The 17,860-nt window shown below is 62.7% G+C and overlaps 1 protein-coding gene and 1 non-coding gene across 5 annotated transcripts in view; one reads left to right on the plus strand and one right to left on the minus strand.

Annotated features, from left to right (window-relative positions):
- Positions 1-131: 131 nt before the first annotated feature.
- TRNAL-AAG (transfer RNA leucine (anticodon AAG)) lies at positions 132-213 on the minus strand. The gene has a single exon. It is a non-coding gene; the product is annotated as a tRNA-Leu (tRNA).
- A 1,984-nt stretch (positions 214-2,197) lies between these two features.
- GABBR1 (gamma-aminobutyric acid type B receptor subunit 1) overlaps positions 2,198-17,860 on the plus strand; it is a 34,419-nt gene continuing 18,756 nt past the window's right edge. For 2 of the 4 annotated variants that reach the window (XM_090129077.1, XM_090129079.1), the window contains exons 1-11: positions 2,198-2,267; positions 3,642-3,691; positions 3,796-3,856; positions 6,423-6,626; positions 9,170-9,358; positions 10,816-10,833; positions 11,887-12,047; positions 13,865-13,999; positions 15,234-15,404; positions 16,181-16,282; positions 16,848-16,913. In XM_090129077.1, the coding sequence (XP_089985203.1) occupies positions 3,677-3,691; positions 3,796-3,856; positions 6,423-6,626; positions 9,170-9,358; positions 10,816-10,833; positions 11,887-12,047; positions 13,865-13,999; positions 15,234-15,404; positions 16,181-16,282; positions 16,848-16,913 (1,122 nt within the window). In that variant the 5' untranslated portion in view covers positions 2,198-2,267; positions 3,642-3,676. Of the gene's footprint in view, positions 2,268-3,641; positions 3,692-3,795; positions 3,857-6,422; positions 6,627-7,568; positions 7,617-9,169; positions 9,359-10,815; positions 10,834-11,886; positions 12,048-12,190; positions 12,254-13,864; positions 14,000-15,233; positions 15,405-16,180; positions 16,283-16,847; positions 16,914-17,860 lie in introns of those variants that run through there. The other 2 variants (XM_090129080.1, XM_090129081.1) reach the window with 2 other exon arrangements.

Raw genomic sequence — 17,860 nt, forward strand, 5'->3', positions numbered from 1 at the left:
GGGAAAAGGAACGATTCCTCTGATTGAGGAGAGCTGCAGTGGCGGGGGGTGAAGGGGGGAGGGCCTCCCCTGGGATGGGGGCACCCCCAGGTGCAGAAGTTCCCCCCTGGGGGCCCCCAAAAGATGCGTCGTGGCAGCGGTGGGATTCGAACCCACGCCCCCGCAGGGACTGGAGCCTTAATCCAGCGCCTTGGGCCGCTCGGCCACGCTACCCTGCTGCTCCCCGGCCTCTTCTCCCCTCTCATTTCCCCACCACACTGGGGACCCCCCACCCCAAACCCCACCATCCCCCATCCCACCAGAACCCCACCATCCAAATGGAGTCCCATCACCCCAAGCCCCACTACCCCACTGCCCTCCACCCAACGGGGTCCCACCATCCCAGACTCCATCATCCCCTACCCAACAGAACCCCCCCTACCCAACAGAACCCCCCCATCCCAATGGAACCCCCCCATCCCAACAGAACCCCCCCATCCCAACAGAACCCCCCCATCCCAACGGAACCCCCCCATCCCAATGGAACCCCCCCATCCCAACAGAACCCCCCCATCCCAACGGAATCCCGCCACCCCAACGGAATCCCGCCACCCCAAACCCCACTGCCCTCCACACAGTGGAGCCCAACCCCCCAAGAAAAGACCAATCCTCATTGGGTTTGGTTGGGAAATCCATAAAATTGAGGGTCAGGAGGGTGAATGGGAGCAAATCCCGCTGCTGGAGGTTACACGTGGGGGGGGGGCTGTGAGCCCCTCGGGGCGCCTGGCGTTGGTGCGGGCGGCGGTGCGTCGTGGGGGATGAGCTGGAGACGAAGCTCCTGGCACAGGAGAAAAGGGGAAACCGAGGAAAAAAGGGGAAAAAATGCAAAGAAAAAAAGGAGAAAATGGGAAAATGGAAAAAAAAAAAAAAAGATGGAGGGGAAATGGGGGGAAAAAAGAAAAAAAGGGAAAAAAGAAAAAAAGAGAAAAAAAAGGAGAAAAAGAAAAAAAATGGAAAAAATGGGGAAAAAAATGGAAAAAAGGGCAAAAAGAAGCAGCAATGGGAGCCCCGCCCGCAGCGAATTGCTCGCCTTTTTGGGGGCAGAAAAGGCGGAATTCGGGCCCCTTCGGCCCCTTTCGGTCCCTTTCGGCTCCTTTCGGCCCCTTTCGGCCCCTTTCGGCCCCTTTCGGCCCCTTTCGTTCCCTTTCGGTCCCTTTCGACTTCTTTCGGCTCTTTTCGGCCCCTTTCGTCCCCTGTCGGCCCCTTTCGGTCTCTTTCGGCCCCTTTCGGTCTCTTTCGGTCTCTTTCGTCCCCTTTCGGCCCCTTCGGCCCCTTTCGTCCCCTTTCGGTCCCTTTCGACTTCTTTCGGCTCTTTTCGGCCCCTTTCGTCCCCTGTCGGCCCCTTTCTGCCCCTTTCGGCCCCTTTCGGCCCCTTTCGGTCCCTTTCGGCCCCTTTCGGCCCCTTTCGGCCCCTGTCGGCTCCTTCTGGCCATCGCCGCTCCCGGCGCCCGCGGCGCTTTTTGGGGCCAAAGCGCGGAGTTTTGTGTCCGGTGGGGGCGGGGATGGAAACCCCCAAAGCCTCCAAAAGCACCGGAATGGGCGGGTTTGGGGCATTTCCCCTTTTTTTTTGGGGGGGGGCGGGGTTGGGGTGATTTGTTGAGTTTTTGAGTTTTTTTTTTTTTGTAGGTTTTGGGGTATTTTGATGGGATTTGGGGGTTTGATGGATTTGATGGGGGGGGGCGGGGCTGTTCTATGGGGAGACGGGATGGAGGCGCTTCGCCCCGCCCACCGCTCGTAGCCACGCCCACCGCTGATGGCCACGCCCATATCCCCGCCCACCGCCCGCAGTCCCGCCCCACCAACCGTAGCCCCGCCCACCGCACGTAGCCCCGCCCCCAGCCTCGTCTCCATCCACCCCGCCGGAAGCCCCGCCCCCTGCAAGCCCCGCCCCCTGCTTTAAGCCCCGCCCCCTCCCGCCGCTCAGCCCCGTTCCGCCCCGCGCTGCGGGGGGGCCCCAAAATTCACGGAATTCCCCCCAGAAAAAAAAAAAAAAAAGAATCCAATCATCCCGCGCTCCTCCCGGAAATTATCGGACCCCCCCCTAAAAAAATATATATAAAATTATTTTTATTGCTCTCCGCCGTGGGATCCCCGTCGGCATAGAGGCCGCCCCCCCCCGCCCCCTCCCCCAATATTCGGGGGTCGCCCATCAAATCCCCCCCCCCCCCCCAATTTCCGAATTTCCGGTTCCCCCCCCCGCGCACGGAGCGGCTCCGGATAACGCAGAGGTACGGAATGGGGGGGGAGGGGATGCTGGGATGGGGGAGGTTTGGGGACCCCCCCCCCACCGCCCCGCGGCCCCATTGGGGTCTTTGGGTGCCCCCCCACCGCATCACGTGATCCCTCCCCCCCCCCCCCCCCTTCCCAGCTGCCCCCCCCGGACCCCACCGTGGGTTTCGGGCCCCCCCACAGCCCCACTGCATCACGTGACCTCCCCATGTCGCCCCCCCCCCCCCGACCGTTTCCTATGGGGGGGGGACGGGACCCCTCCTTATCCCTGAATCGCCCCCAAAAAGCGTGCGAGGTGTGCAAGGTGTGCAATGCGTGCAAAGGGTGCGAGGTGTGCAAGGTGTGCAGTGCGTGCAAAGGGTGCGAGGTGTGCAAGGTGTGCCGGGCGTGCAAAGGGTGCGAGGTGTGCAGTGGGCGCGAGGGGTGCAAAGCGTGCAAGGCGTGCAATGGCTGCCGTGCACGCGAAGCGTGCAAGGCGTGCAATACACGCGAAGCGTGCAAGGCGTGCAAGGCGCACGGAGCGGTTTTTGCTGGGGGGGGGAGGGGCGGGCGGTGCGCGTGCAAATACGGGAGGGGGGGCGGGGCGCGCGTGCAGCGCGTGGGGCGCGGTCCGCGTCGTGCAAGGCGTGCAAGGCGTGCAAAAAGGGCGGCGGCGGGGAGCGGCCGGAGGGAGGTGTGCACCGCCCGGACGTTTGCGGCGTGCACGGATCTGTGGGGCGCAGCTCTGCGTCTATGGGGCACGGCGCGCGTTGTGCACCACCTGTGGGGCACGGTGTGCGTCTATGGGGCAGCAGCTATGGGGCACAGTTTGCATTGTGTGTGGATCTGTGGGGCAGCAGCTATGGGGCACAGCGTGCTTCTATGGGGCAGCGTCTGTAGGGTGCAACTGTGCCTCTGTGGGGCAGCATCTATGGGGTACAGTGTGCATCTATGGGGCACTGTCTATAGAGCACAGTGTGTGTCTATGGGGCAGCATCTATGGGGCACAGCGTGCATCTATGGGGCAGCTTCTGTAGGGCAGAGCTGTGCATCTGTGGGGCAGCATCTATGGGGCACAATGTGCTTCTATGGGGCAGCATCTATGGGGCACAATGTGCTTCTATGGGGCAGTATCTGTGGGAGACAGCGTGCATCTGTGGGGCAGCATCTGTAGGGCACAGCTGTGCATCTGTGGGGCAGCATCTATGGGGCACAGCATGCATCTATGGGGCAGCATCTATGGGGCACAGCTGTGCTTCTGTGGGGCAGCATCTATGGGGCACAGCTGTGCTTCTGTGGGGCGCTGTCTATAGGGCACAGTGCATCTATGGGGCAGCATCCATGGGCTGCCCCACAGCAGCCCAGCAGTGAGTGCCGCCGTCCCTTTCTGGCAGGTGACAGCAGGTGACAGCGGTGACCCCAGGCCGCCATGGGGCTCATTGTGGTAAGGAGCCGTGACCCCCAACCCCCCCTGTGACCCCCAACCCCCCCCGTGACCCCCAACCCCCCCGTGACCCCCACCCCCCATCACTCTCGCTGCCCCCCCAGGCCGTGCTGCTGCTGCTCGCTGTGACCCCCGGATGGGCGCTGCGTGTCAACGTGACCGAAGGTGGGGACAGCGGGGGGGGGACACCGAAATGGGGGGGGACACACGGTGACATCACGAGGGGGGTGACATGGGGGGGGGTGACACACAGGGGTGACATGGGGGGGTGACACGGGGGGGGTGACATGGGGGGTGATATGGGGACATGGGGGGTGACGGGGGTGACACGTGGGGGGGTGACATGGGTGACACACAGGGGGTGGCATAGGGGGGGTGACACGGGGGGGTGACACGGGGGTGACACGTGGAGGTGATATGGGGACACGGGGGTGACGTGGGGGGGTGACATGGAGGGGGTGACTTGGGGGGGGTGATGGTGACACATGGGGGTGATATGGGGACGTGGGGGTGACGTGGGGGGGTGACACAGTGGCATGGGGGTGACACACGGAGGGGTGACACAGGGAGTGACAGGGGGGTGACATGGGGGGGTGACACGATGGCATGGGGGTGACGCACAGGGGGGTGACGCAGGGGTGACACACGGGGGTGACATGGGGGGGTGACACGATGATGTGGGGGTGGCACGTGGGGGTGACGCGGTGCCATGGGGGGGGTGGCACAGTGACACGAGGGGTGACACGGGGGTGATACGTGGGGGTGACACGGTGACGGGGGGGGGTGACACACGGGGGGTGACACGGTGACGCGGGGGGGCGACGGTGGTGCCTGGGGGTGACACGAGGGGTGACAGGTGGGGGTGTGACGTGGGGACGGGGGGGTGACGGGGTGCGGCACGAGGGGGGGGCCGGCGGTAGGTGGGGGTGACAGGAGGAGGTGGCACCCAGTGCTGAGCGCCGCCATCGCGTCCCCATTGTGTCACCCTGTGTCCCCGTTGTGTCCCCATCGCGTCCCCCCCCATCCCGTCCCCATTGGTTCCCCATTCTGTCCCCATTGTGTCTCCCCCCCTCTTCGTCCCCCCCCCGACCCCCCTGTGTCCCCGTTGGGTCCCTGTTGGGTCCCCCATCCCGTCCCCATTGTGTCCCCCCCTGTGTCCCCATTCTGTCCTCCCCCCGTCCCCCCGTGTCCCCATTGTATCCCACCCCCGCATCCCAATTATGTCCCCCCCGTCCCCCCCCACATCCCCCCCATCCCCATTATGTCTCCATTCTGTCCCCCCCATGTCCCCCCCCACATCCCCCCATCCCACCCCCATTACGTCCCCATTCCGTCTCCCCTTTGTCCCCATTGTGTCACCCCATCGCACCCCCATTATGTCCCCCTATGTCCCCCACACCCCCCCATGTCCCCCCATATCCCCGCACCCCCCCGTACCCCCCTATACCCCCCCACCCCCCATGTCTCCATATCCTCACCCACAATCCCACACCCCCCCAACCCCCCATGTCCCCCCACTCTCCCATACCCCCCCACATCCCCCCCACCTCCCCATAACCCCCACATCCCCCCGATGCCCCCACATCCCCCCATCCCCCCACCCCCCCCATATCCCCCCCCCACACCCCCCATATCCTCCCCACATGCCCCCCACTCCCCTCATATCCCCCCAATCTCCCCATACTCCCCCACACCCCCCCACACCTCCCATACCCCCCCGACACCCCCACACCCCCCCATATCCCCCCATACCCCCCACACCCCCATGTCTCCTCCTATGCCCCCACACCCCCCCACTGCCCCCACACCCCCCCACATCCCCCCAATCCCCCCACCTCCCCATATCCCCCCACCTCCCCACGTCACCCCCCGTCCCCCCACACACCCCCATCCCCCATACCCCCCCACACCCCCATATCCCCCCAATTCCCCCATACCCCCCACCCCCCCATCCCCCCCACCTCCCCATGTCCCCCCCTGCCCCCCTCCACCCTCCCACACCCCCCATACCCCCACACCCCCCCACATCCCCCCATATCCCCCCAATCCCCCCATACCCCCCCACAACCCCATACCCCCCACACCCCCATATCCCCCCACCTCCCCGCACCCCCCCACATCCCCCCCACCTCCCCATGCCCCCCCCTGTCCCCCATACCCCCCACACCCCCATATCCCCCCACCTCCCCACATCCCCCCACACCCCCCCAATTCCCCCAATTCCCCCACCCCCCCCATCCCCCACCTCCCCATGTCCCCCCCTGCCCCCCCACTCCCCCCATATGCCCCCAATCCCCCCATACCCCCCCACACCCCCACATCCCCCCCACCTCCCCATGCCCCCCCCGTCCCCCATACCCCCCACACACCCACATCCCCCCATATCCCCCCAATCTCCCCATACCCCCCACCTCCCCATGTCCCCCCCTGCCCCCCTCCACCCTCCCACACCCCCCATACCCCCACACCTCCCCACATCCCCCCATATCCCCCCAATCCCCCCCATACCCCCCCACAACCCCATACCCCCCACAACCCCATACCCCCCACCTCCCCCCACCCCCCCACATCCCCCCAATTCCCCCATACCCCCCATGCCCCCCCCTGTCCCCCATACCCCCCACACCCCCACATCCCCCCACCTCCCCACATCCCCCCACATCCCCCCAATCTCCCCATACCCCCCACCTCCCCACGCCCCCCCCTGCCCCCCCCCCCTTGCCCCCCGCAGGCTGTGCCGTCATCCACCCCCCCCGCGACGGGGGCATCCGTTACCGGGGGCTGACCCCCGAGGAGGTGCGCAGCGTCCGCGTGCTGCCCTTCGACTACGAGATCGAGTACGTGTGCCGGCCCGAGCGCCACATCGTGGGGCCCAAGGTGCGCCAGTGCCAGCGGGACGGGACATGGACCGCCATGGGGCAGCCCAGCAGATGCTGTGAGTTATGGGGGGCTGGGGGGGATATTGGGGTCCTAAGGGGGGATTTGGGGCTGCTATGGGGACATGGACCGCCATGGGGCAGCCCAGCAGATGCTGTGAGTTATGGGGGGCTGGGGGGGATATTGGGGTCCTAAGGGGGGATTTGGGGCTGCTATGGGGACATGGACCGCCATGGGGCAGCCCAGCAGATGCTGTGAGTTATGGGGGGCTGGGGGGGATATTGGGGTCCTAAGGGGGGATTTGGGGCTGCTATGGGGACATGGACCGCCATGGGGCAGCCCAGCAGATGCTGTGAGTTATGGGGGGCTGGGGGGGATATTGGGGTCCTAAGGGGGGATTTGGGGCTGCTATGGGGACATGGACCGCCATGGGGCAGCCCAGCAGATGCTGTGAGTTATGGGGGGCTGGGGGGGATATTGGGGTCCTAAGGGGGGATTTGGGGCTGCTATGGGGACATGGACCGCCATGGGGCAGCCCAGCAGATGCTGTGAGTCAGGGGGGGGCTGGGGGGGGGATATTGGGGGATATTGGGGTCCTAAGGGGGGTATTGGGGTCCTAAGGGGGGCTATTGGGGGGTATTGGGGTCCTAAAGGGGGATATTGGGGGATATTGGGGTCCTAAAGGGGGATATTGGGGGATTTGGGGCTGTTTATGGGGACCTGGACCACCATGGGGCAGCCCAGCAGATGCTGTGAGTCATGGGGGAGGCTGGGGGGGGGGCCTAATGGGGGATATTGGGGTCCTAAGGGGGGTATTGGGGCATATTGGGGTCTTAAGGGGGGTATTGGGGTCCTAAGGGGGCATATTGGGGTCCTAAAGGGGGATATTGAGGGATTTGGGGCTGTTTATGGGGACCTGGACCACCATGGGGCAGCCCAGCAGATGCTGTGAGTCAGGGGGGGGCTGGGGGGGGCTATTGGGGTCCTAAGGGGGGATTTGGGGCTGCTATGGGGACATGGACCGCCATGGGGCAGCCCAGCAGATGCTGTGAGTCGGGGGGGGGGCTGGGGGGGGATATTGGGGTCCTAAGGGGGGTATTGGGGGCTATTGGGGTCCTAAGGGGGGTATTGGGGTCCTAAGGGGGGATATTGGGGTCCTAGGGGGGGATTTAGGGCTGCTATGGGGACACGGATGACCATGGGGCAGCCCAGCGGGTGCTGTGAGTCATGGGGGGATGTTTGTGGGGTTATTGGGTGCTAATGGGGGATATCGGAGGTTCTTGGGGTTCCATTGGGATTATTGGGGTTCTTGAGGTTCCATTGTGTTCTATTGGGGTTATTGGGGTTTTTGGGGTTTCATGTGGTTCCATGTGTCTCCACGGGGCTGCAGTGCAGACGTGCCCCAGGCTGCACCTGAGCCTGGAGAGCGGTTCTGTTGGGATTATTGGGGTGCCAGTGGAGTTCTTGGGGCTCCATTGGGATTATTGGGGTTCCATGGGGTTCCATTGGGGTTATTGGGGTTCCATTGGGATTATTGGGGTTCCATTGGGATTATTGGGGTTCTTGGGGTTCCATTGGGTTCCATTGGTGTTATTGGGGTTTTTGTGGCCCCCGAGCCGCAGTGCAGACATGCCCCAAGCTGCACCTGAGCCTGGAGAACGGTTCTATTGGGATTTACTGGGGTTCCATTGGTGTTATTGGGGTTCCATTGGGATTATTGGGGTTCTTGGGGTTGCATTGGGTTCTATTGGTGTTATTGGGGTTCTTGGGGTTCCATTGGGTTCCATTGGGATTGTTGGGGTTCCATTGGGTTCCATTGGTGTTATTGGGGCTCCATGGGGTTCCATTGCTTTCCATTGGGGTTCTATGGGGTTCCATTGGGTTCCATTGGTGTTATTAGAGTTCCATTGGGTTCCATTGGGATTGTTGGGGTTCCATTGGGTTCCATTGGTGTTATTGGGGTTTTTGTGGCCCCTGAGCCACAGTGTGGACGTGCCCCAAGCTGCACCTGAGCCTGGAGAACGGTTCTGTTGGGATTATTGGGGTTCCAGTGGGTTCCATTGGGGTTCTTGGTGTTACTGGGGTTCCATTGGGTTCCATTGGATCCCTTTGGTGTTATTGGGATTCCATTGGGATTATTGGGGTTCCATGAGGTTCTATCGGGGTTCTTGGCGTTCCATTGGGTTCCATTGGTGTTATTGGGTTCCATTGGGGTTATTGGGGTTCCATTGGGATTATTGGGGTTTTTGGGGGTTCCATTGGGGTTCTTGGGGTTCCATTGGGTTCCATTGGAGTTCTTGGGGTTCCATGGGGTTCCATTGGGATTATTGAGGTTCTATGGGGTTCCATTGGGATTATTGGGGTTTTTGGGGTTCTACTGGGGTTCTTGGGGTTCCATTGGGTTCCATTGGGATTATTGGGGTTCCATGGGGTTGCATTGGGTTCCATTGGTGTTATTGGGGTTCCATGGGCTCCATTGGTGTTATTGGGGTTCCATTGGGATTATTGGGGTTCTTGGGGTTGCATTGGGTTCCATTGGTGTTACTGGGGTTCCATGGGCTCCATTGGTGTTACTGGGGTTTCTGTGCCCCCCGGCTGCAGTGCGGACGTGCCCCAAGCTGCACCTGAGCCTGGAGAACGGGCGCGCGGTGCCGCGGGGCACGGAGCGGGTCCCGGTCGAGGGGTCCTGGGCCGAGTACAGCTGCGACCCCGGGTTCCGCCTGGTGGGCAGCGCCCGCAGCGACTGCACCAAGAGCGGCCGCTGGAGCGACCCCAAACCCGTCTGCGAGCGTGAGTGGGGCGGGGGGGGGGATGGGGGGATGTGGGGGGATATGGGGTCTTGGGGGGAATATGGGGGGATATGGGGGGATATGGGGTCCTGGGGGGAATATGGGGGGGATGTGGGGGAGATATGGGGTCCTGGGGGGAATGTGGGGGGATATGGGGAGGATATGGGGGAGATATGGGGTCCTGGGGGGAATGTGGGGGGATATGGGGAGGATGTGGGGTCTTGGGGGGAATATGGGGGGAATATGGGGGAGATATGGGGTCCTGGGGGGAATGTGGGGGGATATGGGGAGGATGTGGGGGAGATATGGGGTCCTAGGGGCAATATGCGGGGATATGGGGGGGATATGGGGTCTTGGGGGCAATATGCGGGGATATGGGGGAGATATGAGGGCCTGGGGGCGATATGGGGGGATATGGGGGAGATATGGGGTCTTGGGGGGAATATGGGGGGATATGGGGGGGGATATGGGGGGATGTGGGGTCCTGGGGGGATATGGGGGGGATGTGGGGGAGATATGGGGTCCTGGGGGGAATATGTGGGGATATGGGGGGGATATGGGGTCTTGGGGGGAATATGCGGGGATATGGGGGGGATATGGGGGAGATATGGGGTCCTGGGGGGAATATGGGGGGATATGGGGGAGATATGGGGTCTTGGGGGGAATATGGGGGGATATAGGAGGGATATGGGGGAGATATGGGGTCCTGGGGGGAATATGGGGGGATATGGGGGAGATATGGGGTCCTGGGGGGAATATGGGGGGATATGGGGAGGATGTGGGGTCTTGGGGGGATATGGGGGAGATATGGGGTCCTGGGGGGGATGCGGGAGGATATGGGGAAGGTGTGGGGTCCTGGGGGGGAATGTGGGGGGAATATGGGGGGATATGGGGTCCTGGGGGGGAATGTGGGGTCCTTGGGGGGGATACAGGGTCCTGGGGAGGATATGGGGGGAATATGGGGTCCAATGGGGTCCTGAGGGGAAATGTGGGGTCCTGGGGGGGATATGGGGGGGGAATATGGAGGGATATGGGGCCTTGGGAGTTCCTGGGGGGGAATTTGGGGTCCTGGGGAGAATGTGGGGTCCTGAGGGGGAATATTTGGTCCCGGGGGGGAGTATAGGGGAGAATATGGGGTCCTGGAGGGGATATGGGGGGAATATGGGGTCCTGAGGGGGAATATGGGGTCCTATGGGGTCTTGGGGGGCCCTACTGGGGTTCTGTGGGGGTCATGGGGGGGTTCTATGGGGTCCTGACGGGACTGGGGGGATCCTATGGGGTCCTGGGGGGTCCGGAGTGGCTTGGGGGGGTTCTCTGGGGTTCTGTGGGGTTCTAAGGGGAAATTAGGGGTCCTGTGGGGGTCTGGTGTGGGGCTGGGAGAGACCAGGGGGTCTTATGGGGTCCTGTGGGGCTCTGTGGGGCACCTCTCCCCACTGATGCGGTTCCCCCCCCCCACAGTTCGTCGCCCACCCTCTGGTGAGTGCCCCGCCCCGCACCCCACAGTGTCTCTGCCCCATAGGGCCACCCTGCAGCCCCACAGTGACCCCATAGGGACCCACAGACCCCATAAACCCCCCATCCCCATTGGGACCCCCAGCCCTGATCCTCCCTGGCCCTGTAGGACCCCCCCACAGCCCCTGACCCCTCCCGGCTCCATATCCTCCCATATCCTGACCCACAGACCCCATAACCCCCACAGCCCCATAGCGGCCCCCAGCCCTGACCCCCCCATCCCCATTTAGACCCCCAGCCCTCATCTCCCCCAGCCCCATAGGGACCCACAGTCTCCCCATCCCCATATGGACCCCCAGCCCTGTGCCCCCATCCCCATAGGACCTCCCCGGCCCCATAGAAACCCACAGCCCCCCCATCCCCATTTGGACCCCCATCCCTGTCCCCCCATCCCCATAGGGACCCCCAGCCATGGCCTCCAGCCCCATAGTGACCCACAACTCCGACCCCCCCATCCCCATATGGACCCCCATCCCTGATCTCCCCCATCCCCATAGACCCCCCCAGCCCCATAGTGACCCACAGCCGCCCCCATCCCCATATGGACCCCCACCCCCGATTTCCCCATCCCCATAGGACCTCCCCGGCCCCATAGAGACCCACAGCTCCGACCCCCCATCCCCATAGGACCCCCCCGGCCCCATAGGGACCCCCATCCCTGCCCCCCATCCCCGTAGGACCCCCACCCCGATTTCCCCACCCCCGTAGTCTCCCCCCGACCCCCCCCACCCTAAAAGCGCCGCATCGCATCGCGCCACCCCGCCCCCCCCAAACCCCTCCCCCCCAAACCCCTCCCCCGCCCCGCTCCCCGCCCCCCGCCCCCCCCCTCCGCCCCTCCCCTCCGCCATGGCGCAGCGCCGTCCCCGTTAAGCGGCACCATGGCGGCCCCCCCCGACCCCCGCGCCCGCTCCCCCTCCCCCCCCCCGCGGCCCCCCCCGCCCCCCCCCGCCCGCTGCCGGCTCTGGACCCTGGCGCTGAGCGCGGCGCTGCTTTGGCCCCCCCCCCCGGGGGCGGCAGGGCGGAAGCTGATCCACGTGGGGGCGCTGTTCCCCATGAGCGGCGGCTGGCCGGGCGGGCAGGCGTGTCTGCCGGCCGTGCGCATGGCGCTGGAGGACGTCAACAGGAGGCACGACATCCTGCCCGACTACGAGCTGCGCCTCATCCACCACGACAGCAAGGTGCGGGGGGGGGGTGGGGGTCATCGGGGTGGTGGGGGGCTGGGGGTCATTGGGGTGGTGGGGGTCATTGGGGTGATGGGGGGCTGGGGGTCATTGGGGTGGTGGGGTGGTGGGGTGATGGGGGTCATTGGGGTGGTGGGGGCTATGGGGGTATGGGAGCATCCCTGCCCGACTACGAGCTGCGCCTCATCCACCACGACAGCAAGGTGCAGGGGGGGGGTGGGGGTCATCGGGGTGGTGGGGGCTATGGGGTGATGGGGGCTATGGGGTGATGGGGGCTATGGGGTGATGGGGGGTATGGGAGCATCCCTGCCTGACTACGAGCTGCGCCTCATCCACCACCACAGCTGGGTGCGGGGGGGTCGTGGGGGGATGGGGGGTATGGGGTAATGGGGGGTGTTGGGATGGTGGGGTGATGGGAGGTGATGGGGGCTATGGGAGCATCCCTGCCTGAGTACCGAGCTGTGGCCCATCCACCATGACAGCAGGGTGTGGGGGGGGTTGTGGGGTATGGGGTGGGGGGGGGCGTTGGGGTGGTGGGGGCTATGGGGTGATGGGGGCTATGGGGGTATGGCAGCATCCCTGCCCAAGTGTGAGTTGTGCCTCATCCACCATGACAGCAGGGTGTGGGGGGGGGTGATGGGGGTCATTGGGGTGATGGGGGGTATGGGGTGATGGGGGGCTATGGGGGGTATGGCAGCATCCCTGCCCGACTACGAGCTGCGCCTCATCCACCATGACAGCAGGGTGCGGGGCGGCAGGGGGGGGCGTTGGGGTGGGGGGCTGATGGGGGCTGATGGGGGTCATTGGGGTGGTGGGGGAGTATGGGGTGATGGGGGGGTATGGGGGGTATGGGAGCATCCCTGCCCAACTACGAGCTGCGCCTCATCCACCATGACAGCAGGGTGGGCGGGGGGCTGTGTGGGGTGGGGGGGGTGGGGGGCTGGGGTGGGGGGTGGGGGGTATGAGATGGTGGGGGCTGCAGGGTGATGGGGGTCATTGGGGTGATGGGAGCATCCCTGCCCGACTACGAGCTGCGCCTCATCCACTGCGACAGCAGGGTGCGGGGGGGCGGGGTATGGGGTGGGGGGGGGTATGGGATGATGGGGGGTGTTGGGGTGGTGGGGTGACGGGGGATGATGGGGGTCATTGGGGTGATGGGGGCTATGGGGTGATGGGGGCTATGGGGGCATCCCTGCCCGACTACGAGCTGCGCCTCATCCACCACCACAGCTGGGTGGGCGGGGGGCTGTGTGGGGTGGGGGGGGGGGGGGTTGGGGTGGGGTTATGGGGTGGGGGGGGGGCTGGGGGCGGGGGGTGTGAGGTGATGGGGGAGTGGGGGGCGATGGGGGTCATGGGGGGTTATGGGGTGGTATGGGGTTATGGGGTGGTATGGGGTTTTGGGGCAGTTTGGGGCTGGGGGGGGGTAATGGGGGTCATTGGGGTTGTGGGGTTGGTGGGGTTATGGGGTCATTGAGGTTATGGGGTCACTGGAGTTCTGGGGTCAGTGTGGTTATGGGATCATTGGGGTTATGGAGCCAGTGCAGTTTTGGGATCCCTGTGGTTATGGGGTCATCATTGGGGTTATGGGGTCATTGAAGTTATGGGGTCAGTGCGGTTATGGGGTCACTGTGGTTATGGGGCCGGTGGTGCTGTGTGAGCTGCCGAGCAGTGAGCGCTGTGATGCTGTGCGGGTTGTACTGGTCACACTGGTGCCGTACTGGTGATACTGGTTCTGTACTGGTGCCGTACTGGTGTTACTGGTGCCGTACTGGTGCCATACTGGTGCCATACTGGTGATACTGGTTTGCTCGCAGTGCGACCCGGGCCAGGCGACGCAGCTGCTGTACGAGCTGCTGTACAGCGACCCCATCAAGGTGGTGCTGATGCCGGGCTGCAGCAGCGTCTCCACGCTGGTGGCCGAGGCGGCGCGGATGTGGAACCTCGTGGTGGTGAGCAACGCAAACACACAGCTACACAACTGCACAACCACACAACTGCACAACTGCACAACTGCACAACCTCGCAACCACACAGCTACACAACCACACAGCAACAACACAACACAGCAGTAACACAACACGCGGGTGTGGAACCTCGTGGTGGTGAGCAACGCAGCTACACAACCACACAGCTACACAACCACACAGCTACACAACAGCACAGCTACACAACAGCAGAGCTACACAGCTACACAACCACACAGCAACAACACAACACGCGGGTGTGGAACCTCGTGGTGGTGAGCAACGCAGCTACACAACTACACAACTGCGCAACCACACAACCACACAGCTACACAACCACACAACCACACAGCAACAACACAACAACACGACACAGCAGTAACACAACACACGGATGTGGAACCTCGTGGTGGTAAGGAATGATACAATGATATAACAGTGACACAACAGCACAGCGACACAACCACAACACAATGGCACAACAACACAACGACGGTAACACAACATGCAGATGTGGAACCTCGTGGTGGTGAGGAACACAATGACACAACGCCACAACACAACACCACAACGACACAACGCCACAACACCACAACGACACAACACCACAACGACACAACACCACACCACCACAGCAACACACCACCACAGCAACACACCACCACAGCAACACACCACCACAGCAACACACCACCACAGCAACACACCACCACAGCAACACACCACCACAACGACACACCACCACAACAACACAACACCACACCACCACGACGACACACCACCACAACAACACACCACCACGACGACACAACACCACGACACAACAACACAACAACACACAACCACAACGACACACCACCACACCACCACAACGACACACCACCACAACGACACACCACAACGACACACCACCACAACGACACCACACCACCACACCACCACACCACCACAACGACACACCACCACGACGACACACCACAACAACACACCACCACAACGACACCACACCACCACACCACCACAACGACACACCACCACGATGACACAACACCACAACAACACAACGCCACAACAACACACCACCACGACACACCACCACAACAACACCACAACGACACACCACCACGACGACACACCACCACGACGACACAACACCACACCACCACAACGACACAACGACACAACAGCACAACCCAGCGGCTGCCCCCTGTGCCCCCAGCTGTCGTACGGCTCCAGCTCCCCGGCTCTGTCCAACCGCCAGCGCTTCCCCACGTTTTTCCGCACCCACCCCTCGGCGACGCTGCACAACCCCACCCGCGTGCAGCTCTTCAAGAAGTGGGGCTGGACCAAAATCGCCACCATCCAGCAGACCACCGAGGTCTTCACGTCGGTAAGGCGCCCCACGGCTGCCCCATAGCTGCCCCATAGATACTTCATAGCTGCCCCATAGATTATCCCATAGCTGCTCCATGGCTGCCCCTTAACCACCACCATCCAGCAGACCACCGAGGTCTTCACGTCGGTAATGCGCCCCATGGCTGCCCCATAGATACTCCATAGCTGCCCCATAGCTGCCCCACGGCTGCCCCATAGATACTCCATAGCTGCCCCATAACTGCCCCATAGATACCCCATAGCTGCCCCCTGGCTGCCCCATAGCTGCCCCATAACCACCACCATCCAGCAGACCACTGAGGTCTTCACATCAGTAATGTGCCCCACAGCTGCCCCATAGCTGCCCCATAGATATCCCATAGCTGCCTTATAGATACCCCATAGCTGCCCCATAGCTGCCCCATAACCACCCCACAGCTGCCCCCTAAGCACCACCATCACCCTGAGGTCTTCACATCAGTAATGTGCCCCACGGCTGCCCCATAGCTGCCCCATAGCTGCCCCACGGCTGCCCTACAGCTGCCTCATAGCCCCCATAGCTATATAGCCCTATAATTGCCCCACAACCATCCCCCAGCTGCCCCATAACTGCCCCACACCCCACCCCCATCCCATCTCACTCTGCTCTCTGTCTTCCCCCCCCATGCTGTTGTTCTGCCCCACATCCCACCCCACACATCGCCCCACATTGTGCTCCACACATCACCCCACACATCACCCCCCACCCCACACATCGCCCCACATTGTGCCCCACACGTCGCCCCCCCCCAGACCCTGGACGATCTGGACCAGCGGGTTCGGGAGGCGGGGCTGGAGATCACCTTCAGGCAGAGCTTCTTCTCCGACCCCGCGGCCCCAGTGCGCAACCTGAAGGTGAGAGCGGCCCCACACGTGTGGGGCAGCCCCATAAGTGTGGGGCGGGGACACCCGATGGGCAGCCCTGTAGGTGTGGGGTGGGGACATTCGATGGGCAGCCCCATAAGTGTGGGGTGGGGATATCTCATGGGCAGCCCCATATCTGTGGGGCAGCCCCATAAGTGTGGGGCAGGGGCATTCGATGGGCAGCCCCATAAGTGTGGGGTGGGGGCACTGAATGGGCAGTCTCATAAGTGTGGGGCAGGGATATGTGAAGGGCAGCCCCATAAGTGTGGGGTGGGGACAGCAGCCCCATAAGTGTGGGGTGGGGATATCTCACGGGCAGCCCCATATCTGTGGGGCAGCCCCATAAGTGTGGGCAGGGATATGTGATGGGCGGCCCCATAAGTGTGGGGCAGCCCCATAAGTGGGGTGGAGATCCCCAAAGGGCGGCAGGTAGGGGTTCTCCTGCCAGGCTCATGCAAATTTATGCTAATGAGGGTCGTGGGGGGGGGAGGGGAGAGGGGGGTGGCAGCATGCAAATGTATGCAAATGTATGCAAACGAGGCCCGCTGTCCCGCAGCGGCAGGACGCGCGGATCATCGTGGGGCTGTTCTACGAGACCGAGGCGCGGAAAGTCTTCTGTGAGGTGTGCGGCTGGGGGTTGTGGGGTGGTTATGGGGTTATGGGGTTATGGGGTTGTGTGGGGTTATGGGGGATTTATGGGGTTATGGGGTTGTGTGGGGTTGTGGGGGGTTTATGGGGTTATGGGGTTGTGTGGGGTTATGGGGGGTTTATGGGGTTATGGGGTTGTGTGGGGTTATGGGGGATTTATGGGGTTGTGTAGGGTTATATGGGGTGGTTATGGGGTTATGGGGTTGTGTGGGGTTATGGGGTTGTGTGGGGTTATATGGGGTGGTTATGGGGTTATGGGGTTGTGTAGGGTTATATGGGGTGGTTATGGGGTTGTGTGGGATTATATGGAGTGGTTATGGGGTTATGGGGTTATATGGGGTTATGGGGTTGTGTGGGGTTATATGGGGTTATGGGGTTGTGGGGGGTTATGGGGGATTTATGGGGCTATGGGGTTATATGGGGTTGTGTGGGGTTATGGGGTTATGTGGGGTTATGGGGTTATATGGGGTTATGGGGTTATGGGATTGTGTAGGGTTATATGGGGTGGTTATGGGGTTATATGGGGTTATGGGGTTGTGTGGGGTTATATGGGGTGGTTATGGGGTTATGGGGCTATGTGGGGTTGTGTGGGGTTGTGTGGGGTTATATGAGGTGGTTATGGGGCTATATGGGGTTATGGGGTTGTATGGGGTTATATCAGGTGGTTATGGGGTTATATGGGGTGGTTATGGGGTTGTGTGGGGTTGTGTGGGATTATGGGGTTGTATGGGGTTATATGGGGTTGTATGGGGTTATATGGGGTGATGATATGGGGTTCTATGAGGTTATATGGAGTTATGTATGGGGTTATATGGGGTTATGGGGGGGGGTTGGGGGGTTGTGGGGTTGTATGGGGTTCATTGGGGTTATATGGGGTTATATAGGGTTATGGGGTTGTGTATGGGGTTATAAATGGGGTTG

This window comes from Phasianus colchicus, chromosome 35 (assembly GCF_987193195.1).
Source record: "Phasianus colchicus chromosome 35, bPhaCol1.hap1.1, whole genome shotgun sequence".
Classification (NCBI taxonomy): domain Eukaryota; kingdom Metazoa; phylum Chordata; class Aves; order Galliformes; family Phasianidae; genus Phasianus; species Phasianus colchicus.